The 13,873-nt window shown below is 45.5% G+C and overlaps 5 protein-coding genes across 5 annotated transcripts; all 5 read right to left on the bottom strand.

Annotated features, from left to right (window-relative positions):
* Window positions 1–723: 723 nt before the first annotated feature.
* GL218_09198 (putative ca2+-modulated nonselective cation channel polycystin protein) lies at window positions 724–1,758 on the bottom strand (the record flags this gene model as incomplete). Its single annotated transcript, XM_033586024.1, has 1 exon — window positions 724–1,758. The coding sequence occupies one exon, from the start codon at window positions 1,756–1,758 to the stop codon at window positions 724–726; it is 1,035 nt and encodes a 344-aa protein (XP_033439952.1).
* Window positions 1,759–2,541: 783 nt separating this feature from the next.
* On the bottom strand, window positions 2,542–4,109 carry GL218_09197 (Demethylsterigmatocystin 6-O-methyltransferase; the record flags this gene model as incomplete). The annotated part of the gene is made up of 6 exons (XM_033586023.1): window positions 2,542–2,607; window positions 2,664–2,926; window positions 2,993–3,450; window positions 3,505–3,628; window positions 3,679–3,808; window positions 3,864–4,109. 6 exons carry the CDS (start codon window positions 4,107–4,109, stop codon window positions 2,542–2,544), a joined length of 1,287 nt encoding a protein of 428 aa, XP_033439953.1.
* Window positions 4,110–8,845: 4,736 nt separating this feature from the next.
* Window positions 8,846–9,811, bottom strand: GL218_09196 (uncharacterized protein; the record flags this gene model as incomplete). The annotated part of the gene is made up of 1 exon (XM_033586022.1): window positions 8,846–9,811. One exon carries the CDS (start codon window positions 9,809–9,811, stop codon window positions 8,846–8,848), a length of 966 nt encoding a protein of 321 aa, XP_033439950.1.
* A 1,010-nt stretch (window positions 9,812–10,821) lies between these two features.
* Window positions 10,822–11,882, bottom strand: GL218_09195 (uncharacterized protein; the record flags this gene model as incomplete). Its single annotated transcript, XM_033586021.1, has 5 exons — window positions 10,822–10,908; window positions 10,967–11,272; window positions 11,326–11,382; window positions 11,451–11,573; window positions 11,631–11,882. 5 exons carry the CDS (start codon window positions 11,880–11,882, stop codon window positions 10,822–10,824), a joined length of 825 nt encoding a protein of 274 aa, XP_033439948.1.
* An 847-nt stretch (window positions 11,883–12,729) lies between these two features.
* GL218_09194 (uncharacterized protein) lies at window positions 12,730–13,284 on the bottom strand (the record flags this gene model as incomplete). The annotated part of the gene is made up of 1 exon (XM_033586020.1): window positions 12,730–13,284. The coding sequence occupies one exon, from the start codon at window positions 13,282–13,284 to the stop codon at window positions 12,730–12,732; it is 555 nt and encodes a 184-aa protein (XP_033439949.1).
* Between the last annotated feature and the right edge of the window lie 589 nt (window positions 13,285–13,873).

Here is a 13,873-nt window from a genome sequence, read left to right as displayed (position 1 = left end):
TTACTACAAACATGTCAATCTACTGAGTTGAATGTGAGACTACCTACTCTTATACATTTTACCATTTGACCGCGAGCGCACTTGATTACAAGTCTACGAGGTTACGTGTTATGATACATATTTGCTTGCCATTGCAATATATATCGTGCTTGCTGTATAGTGTACCTTGTAATTGTTTAATTGAATTGTATAGCTACAGGAGATTATAGGTGTTCCTCGCTAGCCTATGTAACAGCGGAATGACTTATCGAAAAAATAAGTTAGCTACCCCTATACTTAAAGTTAGTAGATAACGGGGGAATGACGTAGTTAGATTAAGTTTCTACTCTATCTAGCTGATAAGTTCATTCTCGCAATGTCTTTGAGCAAAATGAATTTTATTAATGCTCAAAGCTACTGATATACTAAATAATTCTAGTTTCGGTATGCCGAAATTAACGATCAAGGGACTACTCTTAAAGGAAGGTTACCACCAACACTCTCTTATTTTGGAAACTCGGGCTTTTAACCCCTAATCCCGCCACCACCGAATAGACCGCCACAATAACTACGCGGGGCACAAATAAGCTTTTACTTAGTGTATACATAGCGGTGAACCTTAATAACACTGGTATCATTCGATAAGGATCTACGATAAGGCTAGTCATTTCCCGCCATAGGAGAGATGTTCAATTCCTCTTATTCATCAGACGTACCTAAGGTATGCTACATAGTGTATCCGTATCATCCCATAAATTCAATTTCACCACACCCGGATTGCACCCAGAGACCTTGTCCCGGGAACCTACTAGCTTCAGTTTGGTACGAGAAACCAAAATCACACGCCGGACCACCGTTCGGAGCGCCGACGTAGTATAGAGCACAGTATCCCGAAGTTCCTGCCATCATACCGACACATCCATCATTATCCTGGCAGAGCTGACAACAAACGCCGGGATCATAGTACTTTTCATCGGGAACATACGTAACCGTAATATTTTTCGCATATTTTCCCGACACTATTCCGAACTCTCCAATACCCTTAATGACATTCGTCGGCTCACATTTAGCAGCAAACGTTGTAGTAGTCGTAGCCTCACACGCTATACTGCTGGTCACGACGCTCGTGGCAACTCGGTACGTTGTCGTGACGCTTGTGATCGTAGTTTCGTATCTCGTAAAGGTGTAATACGGGGCAGTAGACGTAAGAGTCGTAGTAGGAGCAAATACCGTACTCGTAGGCGTCACCGTCACCGTTGTCTCTCCGGACGTCGTGGTTGGGAGCAGATACGTGAACCACGTTACCCCGGTCCTGCAAACGACCTGCGAAGGATACGAAGCCGGCTCAGTAGTTACTTGACCCGGTACAGGAATATAACTACCGCTGTACTCTGTCACGGTGGTCGGAGTAACATCGTTAGTACATATCGTAGTAGGCCACGAGGCTGTGGCTACCGTCGATTGAGCCCCAACCCAACGGGTTGTCGTAGGTATAGTAATCGTCGACTCGGACCACGTCCAAGAGGTTTGTTCAAGTACCGTCGTCGTAACAGCGTCGGCAGTAATAGTAGACGTCGAAGGAACCGTTACCACATCATTTGTGAGCAAAGAATAGACAGTACTAATAGTCGTCGAAGTTGGAAGAGACATCGGCACTGTCCCACCGCTACCCCATGTCGTCGAGCATTTTCCTGCAGTCGTGAAGGAATAGCTTGTTTCCGTAGACGCCCAAACAAGCGTCCCGAAGATGGTAACGATATATACGAATAGACTAAGCATGGCGAAAGAGATAGCAACCTCGTCGGCTAGTTGAGAATGATCTGAAGAGCGACTCTATAGCCTCACGAAGAGTAAATAGCGAGTCAGGAGGAGCGGTCGTATTTATAAAGGTATTAGCGCTTCTTTTTTATATCCATCCTCATACCCTGCAGGAAATGGTAGCAATGTGGGCGGATGATCGTCGTGCATCATGCTTCATCACTCAGCATCTGCAGCAATGACCAAAGCAACTCTCAAAGGTTTGTCAGCTAGTATGAAAAAAAGAATGAAAAAAACATGCTACGACTCGAAAGAATGGACAGGCCTAGAACTGGTCCCTCACGGTAACCAGACCGGATAGATTTCTGGTACCAATGTAAGATTATATTATACAAAATCTTGATTAGGGAGAAAAAGGCAGGAGGAATTGCGAGAATGAACCAATCGTAGTATAGCCTCCAGAAAGGAATTAGGTAACCCGCATATAAGTAAGACAACCGAGGCAACGATCCTAGAGCGGCACAGCTTGTTAATATACTACTAAATGCACGAGACCATATAAAGCCCGAGATTTAATGCATCCGATAGGACGTAATAGGTAACTGTTATAGAAGTCTCCCAACTTCTTCGGTCCGTATTATTCCCAATTCGCCAGGTCGTAGTTATATAGCTTACCTGGGTTGATATTTTAATTTGTACGTGTCAACCAACAGTTGAATACAGAATACAGAATAAACCTTCTGATAGCCTCGGTAATTCATAGCAATATCGCACATATACATAGTAACTAGTAGCAAACAAGTATTAAGAAAGCTCTTTCGTATCCAACTCGCACTCGATGAGACTTTCCACCCCGTCATCGACAGTCCACTATAATATTCAGTGTCAGGATCATATTCATAGGGAATAAGCATATGATATCTTACAGTCTTGCAAATACGTAGTCCAGACGCCTTGATCAGATCTTCCCATTCATGTTTCGTCCTTTCTCTAGATGAAAAGCCAGTCATCATGAGGATATCTAGAGCTGTAGCTTCCCAGTACGCATGGCGTAGAGGGATCACGTTTTCGTTGATGAGCAGCTTGCTATATCCAGGTTCCATAGACTTGGAAAGTTGAGTTAGAATTTGAACGCATTGCTCATCAGGCCAGTCGTGTAAGACGGAGTGCATGTAATAAGCCCTACTACCTGAGTAGAAATACCGAAAAGTTAATAATAATAATTAGATAAGACAGAAGATTACGGGGTAGTTACCTCTAATTGGTTGTTCAGTGAAGAAATTATGCTCCATCCGCTCTATTCTCTCATCCAGAGTATCAATTTGCTGAAGCACATCTGGCAAATCTTGTAATATAAGACGACCGGGTACAGACGGATGCTTGGTTAGAAACTCTGCTATATCATGTCCAATCGAACCCCCAATATCGACCAAGAACACGGCTTCCTTACTCGGGTCTGCCCCATCGACTAGCTTCTCCTGAACTGGGAAGAACTCGGGGTCCATCCAACTTGCTCGCCCCTGGCGATACCCCGCCATATGAAGGTTGAACAGATCGCCGTACGGAGGATTGGCTTGAAGATGCTCGAACAAGTTCTTATCTGTGCCATAGGCGTATTGGAATGGCCCGGACAGCATGTTGCTAGGAACCTCATACCCAGCCTTTTTTATATACTCGTGAAATTTGATATTCGAACCGAGAATACCGCCCGACCTTTAATTCACATTAGCAAGCTGCCAGATCCTAAACTCTAAAGAGGATTCTTACAATAGGGGGTAACCAGCACCGATTATAGGTATGCAGAGGGATCGTGTAAAGTTTGTTGGCGCATATTCGTCGGCATCAGTCTCCTCCACATATCCCATGGCACTAAGGTGACGGAGGAACCGGGCTAAGTAGATCAGCTTAGAAAATGTACAATATCTTATTAGGTACACCTACCTATGAGAGCATGATCGGCACCGACAGCGCTAGCAAGCTCGACAGACGTTTTACTTCTCCCGCCATCTTTAACCATGGCGTCAAACAGTCCCAAATCAACCCCAGTAGTGATAGCAGTCATAGCAGAAGGCTAAAAGAAAATAGAATCAATATCATACTCTTTCTAGCTGTGAAAGGTTATATACTTGTGCCCAGCAATGCTTTATCATCGTCTCGCGGGGAGTTTCTAGGGCTCGTACTAAGCGTCTGGCAGCTTCTGCTAGTTCAAGTCTTGTACCATTATCACTAGGAGAAGCGGCAGCTGCTAGCTTATTGATTTTATCCACGTGCATACTGACGCTGGCGAGGTCGCACGGCCTCGATGCCATGTTGAGATCTGGTGGTTGTATACCAAGGAGAGAATTCCCGTTCGAATGTTGCTGGTCAGACATCGTTAGGTGCGACACGGTGGGTACAATACAAGACGAAATTATATAGATGAAGTAAATAAAGAAGAAGCCAGGCGGCTGAGTTGAAAAATCAATATAAATCCTTAGTTATGGATAAATATGGGAATCGAGGGATGTAATTCATTCCTCAAGTATTACTTCCGACATTTCTTACCTTTTAACGTATCCCTTAACGTAGCCTGCTCACTTCATACTGACGTATTACCCTGATGATCGGTAGTATTCTGCATTACGCTCGCAAATACTTACCGATAATCCCTCCATAGATACGAGCATGGCGCGTTATGAATGGTACATACCCACGAAAGCACACCATTGGGAGTTGTGATACGTCAATTGAGCCAATAACGTGTTCACGCAAGGTGGTAATCCCACATGGACGTTCGACTACTTGCATATGACATATTGCCTTTGCTTATCGCCAAGGACTAAGGTGTAGTCTTACAATCTGTCCCTGTTAAGTAGTTGGACCCGACATCATAGTTTTGATATCGAAAAGTAATAAGACCGCAGTTCCTATTTTACGACTATATTATCATAGTGTAGACCTAGGTATGGGGGTAGCCTTTTTATTCCGACAGGAACCCTGCCCTTAGCTACCAAGACCGGTAACAACTAATAATATATTTACAGAACAACTCCCACATACTGATGGCATACAAGTTCAGTACCGGCCAGCGGAAAGGCATTATTTATCACAAGGCTAAATTCTGATGTACGAAAATAACAAAATTGTTCCTTAAGAAATCCTGTTCCTAACTACGGAAGCTCGTGATTAAAGTACATAGCGAAAACGTCTTTTACCCTAGACGTCGCGTTTATAGTTGCAAATCATTGCAGATTTCCGACTTGTGGCCGCTGTAGAATCCAATAAATCGAACGTACAAGTGATGCCATATAGTAAGTTGGTCGAGGATTTCTCATGTGTATTGTTACTTATCGATGCTTCCCAATGTATGGCCAAAACGAATCAAGATCAACTCGCCCCACAATGCTGTCGCTGTCACTGTTGCTGATATCGTCATGCTCTCCCCATCTGCTTTTTAGGCGGATATATTCTCTTCGACTGTCACGAAATGATTTCACCGCTTCTGTAGCAGTATTATACTGATAGCCAAGTCTTAAGTAATACAAAAGCATCTGGGAGTGATCCCACAAGGGTATCCAACGCTTTTTAAGCATCAGCTTAGGCTCGCGCCCTTCTTTTATCTCCTCATTCCACGCTTTGAGATCTTTTTCCTCCCTTTTAGTAAAGGGGCGGTAGGTACAAGGAAGATTCCAGAGGATGAACCGGCCGAGTCCTTCATCACCTGGAGCAGCTCCGTGGAGAAGCGTGTGGTATGCTTGGCCCCTATTGAGGTGCTCCTCAATTACCGCTCTGACAGAGCTGTCATTGCCAAGATCCGGCCCAGGACTAAGAATGAAGAGACATAAATGATTTCTATCTTGCCGAATCTCGCTTGCCGTATCTACAACGACTGCCTGGACGAGTACTGTGTTATTGAAGGAACAAGGTTCCCAGTCACCCCCAAATAAATGGCCGTTAGATAGAAAGTATGATTTCTTTCCGTCACCTTCAAGAGGCTGGATGGGATTGGCACGATCCTTAGAGCATCTACCGCAAGAATAGCCGTGGCCTTCTGATTCGGCCAACGATGCGAATTTGCTTGACCTCCTTGTAAACGAGCGATTGGCGGTCCTGCGGCGGTACTTAGAAAACCATGACTCCCTCTCCGTCTGTTTTTGGTTGATGAATGCTTCGTATCCTTTACGTCCCTTTCGTCCTTTTCCACCTGACCTTAAATACTGCGCGAGAGATATCGGCTTCAACGGCTTCGAAGGCTGGTTTCGAACGCATTTGGAGTATTCTTCGACTACGTGACCGATTCGAGAATGATCTTGGCTGCAAAAAGTAAAGAAAAACGACTGCAGCTCCTTATCCTTTCGAGCGGTACTTGGGCATATCGAGAAACGGGTGCTTGAGATCGAGGCTTGGAGGTTTTGCAAGGCAGAATCCGATAAAAGACACTCTATCGCTTCATACAGCGACGTGCTAGGACACGCATTGGGTACGTTCTGCAACTGCCTAGCGCCGCGATCATCTTTAGGATTACCACATTCCTGTAAAACGTGAAGAGCTGGTTTCGAAACGGCAAAACAGGTAAGCTCCTTGACGATATCCCAAGAAGGACTCATGAAGCAAGAATATTCGATAATAGCATATACCTCGACGTCAGACGCAGAAGAGAAAGGAGAATCGGTCTTTCGCTTCTCCCCAGTCCACATAAGTTCGATTTCGTCCAAGGTATGTTGGGTGGTGACGATTAGATCGCTGCAGGGTTGTAATTTATCTGCTAGCTTTTTCGCATGAGCGGAACTCATGGAGAGCTTGTCATCAGGCCCTTGGCTAATAATTAATAAACTCTCTACGTTCTCTTCGGTGAGGTTCAGGCTGTTGAAGTAGTACTTCACATGCGAAGCGGATCGAAACGAGCCAATTTTAGTGTTTGGCAAACCCTCTAGCAAATCGACTTTACTCGCCAAAGGGACAGGGCTAGTTCCATCTACCGGTTCTGGTTCTTCGACGATCGCCTCCAAATCCTCTTCGCATTCGGGATTGTCAGTTGCAGGTCCGATCCAGTCAAATACTCTATCGCGTACAGAGTAGATATCACTTTCGAAGCCTATACTGACTTCATCATAGCCTTTCCCAAATGCTAAAGATTTGAGCTGTCGTAGGACAGAAGGTCGATATATATCTCTTGCCCAATCCAATATATAATCAACAATGAGTATGAGCTGCAGAGCTCCGTCTTGGGTCATCAAATCACCACCCCACAAAGGGTGAATGTTCTAATTAGACGTAAGTATTCAACTAAGTATTCAACTTAGTAGGCAAAAGACCAAAGTCGCTTACTCACATATCGAGGTTTGCCATCCGTCTCATCTATATAGCAGCCGTACACTTTCCATTCGCTTCCCCTATTGCCAAGAAACCAGACCAGCGGCTCCTCGGCAACGCATTCAGTCTTTATCTGTAGCTGCTTCTGTAGGTTCAGAAACTTCCAGATAGGGAAGGCAGTTTGAGTTTGAATATCATAAAATCCATTCTTGCTAGAATCCGATTTGGCTTCTAGGACGAGGAAAGGGAAAATCGGCGGGTTCGTCGCTAACTTGAACGGGGTAAATTCGAAAGCCTCGGTGGATGTCGCCATTCGAACTGCTAGTTTTGCAAGAAGGTCGTTTACTTTCTCCGTCGTTTTCAATCCAAAGGTTCGATCGGGTATTTTCTTCTTGGGTAGGTCTTTCAACGCGCTATCAAGTGTCACGATTTCCTCTATGCGATCATCGAAAAGTAGACTGGTGCCTAACTCGTAACTATAGCCACCGTAAGCTCAAAACCCAGCAAGCGGTCGCATGTTCTCATACTAGTCTCGAGGGCCGGTCTCGAAAGGACACTGACACGGCTTTCGGCTCTTTCTACGTTCTTCAAGCTCTTGAACCCATCTACTGTCGGCTTTATAGTCGGACGCTTCGATTTCAGATCGCCAGATGCGAGCTCGGCACTTAGGACTTGTTTTATGTTAGACGAAGCAATATCATAGAAGAAACATCAGAAAACATAGATGGGAGACTACCATACCATGCAACCTCGACCAAGAACCTGTGCATCACATCATTCTCGAGTCCTAAACGCCACCCACTCTCTTTTGGTTGAACGTTCATAGCCAGGTCGCACGCCCTACTCACGAGCCACTGCGTACGAGATTTTATCTGCCGCGTCCAGGGTTCCTGAATCGACCGAACAGTGACATTTTCCGAATAGGTATGGAATTTTGTATCGCCTAGCTCACGGATATCGCCAAATCGCCTACGGTGACACTCTGGCCACTCATCAGATGGCCTCTTGAAAGAGATACCATAACTTTTAGCAAGTCGCCGGAGCAGCCTCAGCTCATCTTCTCTGTCATCTGCCATAACAGGTGAAAATAAAGCAGTCTGGAAGTTCGCACTACCATCCAACAAAAGGGTCAGTCGCAATCCACGATTTCTGCACTATAGAAAAAGATTACAAGGTCTCCTGTCTAGCAAGTGACACTAACTTACATAAACTGAGTGTATCTATTCGATTTAATTGTACTGGGGATTATACTCAAGTTGTAAGTCCCATACAATCACTTTCGACAGAGTAGGTAGGAGTGTAAAGAGTAGCTAGCTATAGTACGAGTAAACAGAAGAAATGGGCGTGTTGGAGTATATGGAAAGGATCGGGTCTATTTTGATTAATGTCGGACCGAGTTGACGTTGCAGCCGAAAGGTTTCAACGTTGCGTGATAAGACTTGGGTTGAAGTAAGGGAAATCTCGTCACATTTGAAATAACCTTAGGATATTCTATATTTAGTTGAGTTTGTTTTAATTTTAATATCTACCTAAGGTACCTAATTAAATGGGCCATAGCCTCAGGTAGGCGATTTATCCCTTCGTTAATAGTCTTCCAGTTGGCCTCATTAAAATCCACATTTTGCAATGACAAACTCCGGGAAGCTGAAAGCAAACTGATTCGTTTGGGACATGATCATCTCGATGGAATCTATTACTTGGGTTAGCAAGTTGATCACATCAAAGCAGTCTTGCGAAGAATACCTATAACGACCCTCTCCGCTTCGTCCTCTTGTCCGATCTGCTTGTGATAAATCTTCTTATGGGCCATAACAGATTAAGTCCTCTTAAAGTAGAGGTTGTCATACTCCTTGGAAGCTAAATTTCTCTCCACAGCTGCCATAGGATCTTGTCGCTTAGCAAGGGTCTGCCAGAGGTATTCCTCGTTGCACGTCGCGAAGTTGACGTCTTCGCCCAAGGTCAATATTTTACCTAGCCAATACCATACCATATTCCACGCCACGGTAATGGCATGGAGGAACAAGATGTCCGTGATATCAACTACTCTGTTAACCGGCGAGAGGACGATCTTGAAGCCAGCGAATTGGCCGTGCTCGTTGCGAGTGGAGATCCAGACTATGTGGAGGTAGCGGCTGTCGACGAGCTGGTTGCTACGACCGATGCGTTCAACGATGCATTTCTGGTGGCTTCGCTCTAGGGGTAGCATTACGGAGAAGCTAGGTTGGTTGCAGACCTTCTTGTGGCCCTTGAAGACCTTGTCCCAGACGGCGTCTGCCTGTTCTTGTGACCAGACATATGTTCCAGTTTCCTCGTTTGCTTTGGTTTCGGTCTGCCAGACTTGTTCCGATTCGGCCTGAGCGAGATGAGACGGCGCTGGTGCTGTGGCTAAAGCCTGTGCTCGTCTCTTTTCCCATTCTGCGGCTGGAATAAGTTGTCCCGTATACAGGTCGCACAAGTCACTGTATTCTTCCGACTTTGGCTCGGTGCAGAGGCCGGGCTTCTTAGCTAGAAAAGGGCATGGTTCAGCACCTTCTAACTTGGACATATTATTCCACATAAGTATATCGGCGCGCCATTGGAAGTAGTCGACGCCAACCCCAGAGCCAATCCCATGCTTCTGGAGGAACTCGGCGGCTTTGGATTTACAAGCTTCCAAGAGGCCTTCAAACTTCTCCTCGGGTTCGCCAGTTATGCGAGAGCAGTACTTAATAGTATCACGTCGTCTAGTAGCGACGTCATCCTCCATGTAATCGCGACGGGATTCTCTGTAAATATCGTCCATCGTAGCGCTGTATGTATGGATTAGTTTGTTTGTGTGTGCGCATATGTGTGGTAAAGATGGGTTTGAAGTTGAAAAGAGTGCGCGTAATTTTGAAATTGTGCGCATCTATGCAATGACATTAAGTGACATTTGAACAAGTACCTCGGGGAGTCAATGTTCAGTTACCAAGGTACCAGGTACCGAATCGACGACCTACCTACCTATATACAACATACCACCTAAGTAATTGGTATCTATCATCACTTGCGTGCTAACCCAACACACTATCCCGCACCTACCACGGAGGAAGTGTAAGGGAGGGCATTGGGCAACGAAGAATAATTTACGATAAAAACATCACATTGTAGATAGTTTGGAAGATACGGTAGTTAGGTTGGGAGTCCGCTGACAGGATGTCATACAACCCACATGTACATAAATATAAGATCGGCCTCATAATAATTGAGATGATGATGATGATGATGATAATGATAACGTTTACGTCTATTTATCTGCTATATGCTACCTACCTAGGTAGATACAACGCGCATCTGTGGCGCTCTTAAACGTCTAGAGTACTCCCTGAGAGAACAGAGCTAGAGTGTCATTCTGGTGATGAACCTGATTATAAAGGAACAACACAGCGTACGCGTATAGAATTCTAAATATTCAATGTCTTATTGCTATCGGACAGGGCAACTCTCAATCTGCTTTGGTGTCGTGAGCGCAATCGCTAGCATCGGGAGCAAGTCTCCTACGAGATATCACTTACCATATGGCTAATCTTAACATCGCCACTTTTAATGGCGCGTCTCCGAAACGCTTGTCAGCTCAATCACATAGAAATCAAAGACTCTAAAGTTGCAAAACTTAGTCATATTTATAACTAGTTATGCTACTAATATCATTACTCCCAGTGACAAATTAACTACAAGGGCTCCAAGATACATGAAGTAGAGATGAGACGAGCCAGATCGGACAGAAATGTAGAAACATGACGGTCATGTGGAAATATGAAGGCAACGTAGAAACTAGACGTTGAAACGAGAATAATAAAGGGTATTTACATGGTTCTCCTTGCGGGGGACCTTGCTGGGACCCGCCACGGATTCCAGGGTCTGTAAATGTGTTAGCAAACCAAGAAAACAAGACGCAAAGGTGAGCATATAAACATACCAAATCGCTCTCTCGTCTCCGCTTATGATATTGTAAATCAGAAGGCATGCCTATGTCTCGGGCGGGAACCTCCTCGACTTCCGAAGCGTGCTGATGATGAGCGTACTGAGGATTGCCGTGCTGATGATAAACGTGTTGATGATGAGCGTGCTGAGGATGATGCTGAGCGGGAATGAAAATCTCCGGTTTCTCAGTACTCGCCAGCGGGGCATAGCTCTTTGGTTGAGTAGCGATGGCCGGCTGGATAAGGTCTGACTGCGGACTGATGGTCGACCGAACAAGGATACAATCCAGTTCTTCGGCGAGCTATGTAGGTTTAGGTCAGATATAGCGGGCGACGGGGAAGCAAGATGACTTACAGCAGTTGTTTGACGCCTTGCCGGAGTGTGACTGAACTGGGAACGACCTCCAGAGATCTATGATAGATACAGATTAGATATAGCATTACAGATGGAGACGCAAGAAAGGCTGGGAGGTAACTTACAGATGTGTCCGATTCCAAGGATGGCAGGGGCGCATTTGGATCGGTAGTCAAGGATTTCAACACCTCTTCGAATCTGGAGTAAGGTGTTGCTACCCCGTATGATCCTGGGAGTCTTAGGGGAGGCTGCGTGTCAAATTAGATTACAAGTTGACAACGGCACGAGGGATTAAGAGTTCTCACATTTACTTCTGGCGGATCCTCTCCTCTCATGCCGCGCAGGACTTTATTTCGAACAGCCACCTGCGCTGATAAAACAGCCGAACTAGCTCTATTACGATATCCCTTCATCTGTTTTTTGAGGTGTTCCTCACAATAGAGGTACTGGTTCTGATAAATGATCAACTCTTCTTCTGCCAGTCTCAATTTGCTGATTTCTCTGAGAAACTGAGAGCCCGAAATGCTGACGGCGGTATTCTCTACAGTCTCGGCCATGGTAGAATGAATGAATGGTAGAATGAATGGATGGTAGAATGAATGAGTGGTAGAATAAAAGATGGGATAGATGGAAGAGATGAGGGGGGGAGGCGGACTAGAAAAGGTTTTTCGTTAGCAATTGCAACTCGAAGGCACGAGTACATGAAGAATAAAGGTACAGAAAGAATGAGGTTGAAAAAAGTTAAACTATTCGCGCAACTGCTGGAAAAAAATCTGTTGGGAATGCTAAACGTCGCACTAATGCGAGTCGTGATCAGTTGATCGATGCAAGAGACTCGTACTTACCAGATGCGAGGTTGAGATATGATGTTCGAGGAAGTTGATACTGTCATTTATGTATTAGTACAAGCCCGATAAGAAGGTGCAATAAGGTGGACTTGCCGTAAACTCCTAAGAGGAGGATGATGGGGGGGGAAGGAGTAAACTACCCTTGTTGTAGACAACGGACGTCTGGCGTCATATTAAGAAAAAGAGAAGTAGAGGGAGGAGACAAGAGGTAATTAGTGACGTATGAGGTAGACTCCTTCCCGAGCAGTTTTTCTCGTCATGCTCAGGACGCTTACGATTAGATTGATTAGAAGGCAAATGCTAGAAGGCAGAAGTCAATGTATTATGAAACAATCAATTCTTATTACCGGCCGAAGAACGACCAAATGAAAATGCGCGAGAAATGCCAGCTAGCTAAGTTATCGTGATGTGTACATGAGGTAGGCTCTGCAAATGAATATCATAATGAGCATGAGCATGAGTACGAGTATGAGTATGAGTATGAGTCTCACCAAGTTCATAACCATAACCGCAAGCCTGTGTAATCCCAACTTCCGACTTATCCTATCGATTCCCATTACCAATCATCAGATGAGAGATTCGAGCTACCCCATTGAGTATCTTTATCAGATGTGCCCCATTGAGTATCCCCATCAGAGGTACCGGCCTGGTTGACATGTTGGGCTTCAGCGATGGTCTCCAGGATAGCATGCTGTTCCTCAGGAGTAGTTTCGAAGCCAGCCTCCTCCTTAGGCCAGGTATCCGCAGGTCCGCTCTGCGACTTGCCCGAACTACCCGAGCCATCCCTAAAAAGACCTCTGATTCGGCTTACTAGCTCAGCAGTGGCATCCGAAAATAAATCTTCCGTGCAGTCAGATCCCTTGAGTTCTGCTGTCGTCTTCGTAATCATAAACTCAGCAGACGGCTCTCTTTTGCTCTGGCCAGCTTGGCGGGCAGCGCGGTCCCGGCTTATCACAGTTCCTGCAGATAACCTTTTGCGGACAATCCTTCTACATGTATCCGGCAGATTGAAAGCGGTGGCAGAGGATTTAGAGTAGGAACCCGTACTTTCGCCAAGGCTGCAATCCGAAGTGCATGCAGCGACTAGCGCCGCTGCAGAAGCCTTCCTCATGTCTAGAGCGAAGACAGTTCTAGCAAATGATTGTCTTCACTACGGGGCCTTTATTCAGGAGCATCGACTAGGCAGATCGGGTTGTAACCGGAATTGATGCTGAGAGGCTTTCCGTCGAGCATGACCGAGGATCTTATGGTTTGGGAAACTGAGGTTGCGGCACCTTGGGGAAGGTCGGTAGCATCATCGATCTCGAACTCCTGTTCCTCTTGCTGGAATAGCTGTACCTATAGAGCTTTGTCAGCGAGAATTGGATATGGAAAGGCTTCCACGAGACTTACCTCGACCTCATATCCGCCGCCGACATATACTTGCTGGAACTCGGCCATGAATACTAAGTAAGATTCCTAGATAACGCGGTTAGCAATCAGGGCTCTTGGGTAGTTCTTGATCGGGAAGCAAACCACGACAAAAGAGCGAAGGAAGCGAGAGAAAAATGGAAAGAGGAAATAGACGAAAAACTCGTTCGAAAAGGAAAGTAAAAATAAATGAATGGGAAGAGTGAAAAGGAAGAAAGGGGAAAGGGGGGGAAAGGGGAGGGGATGGAGTGGAGACTCGTATAGCATGAGGTGGTTGCATAATACATACC

The sequence above is a fragment of the Daldinia childiae genome, assembly GCF_008694065.1.
Source record: "Daldinia childiae strain JS-1345 chromosome Unknown Scaffold16, whole genome shotgun sequence".
Lineage (NCBI taxonomy): Eukaryota > Fungi > Ascomycota > Sordariomycetes > Xylariales > Hypoxylaceae > Daldinia > Daldinia childiae.
Note: the sequence above shows the minus strand (reverse complement) of the source record. Positions and strands in the feature narration are given on the sequence as shown.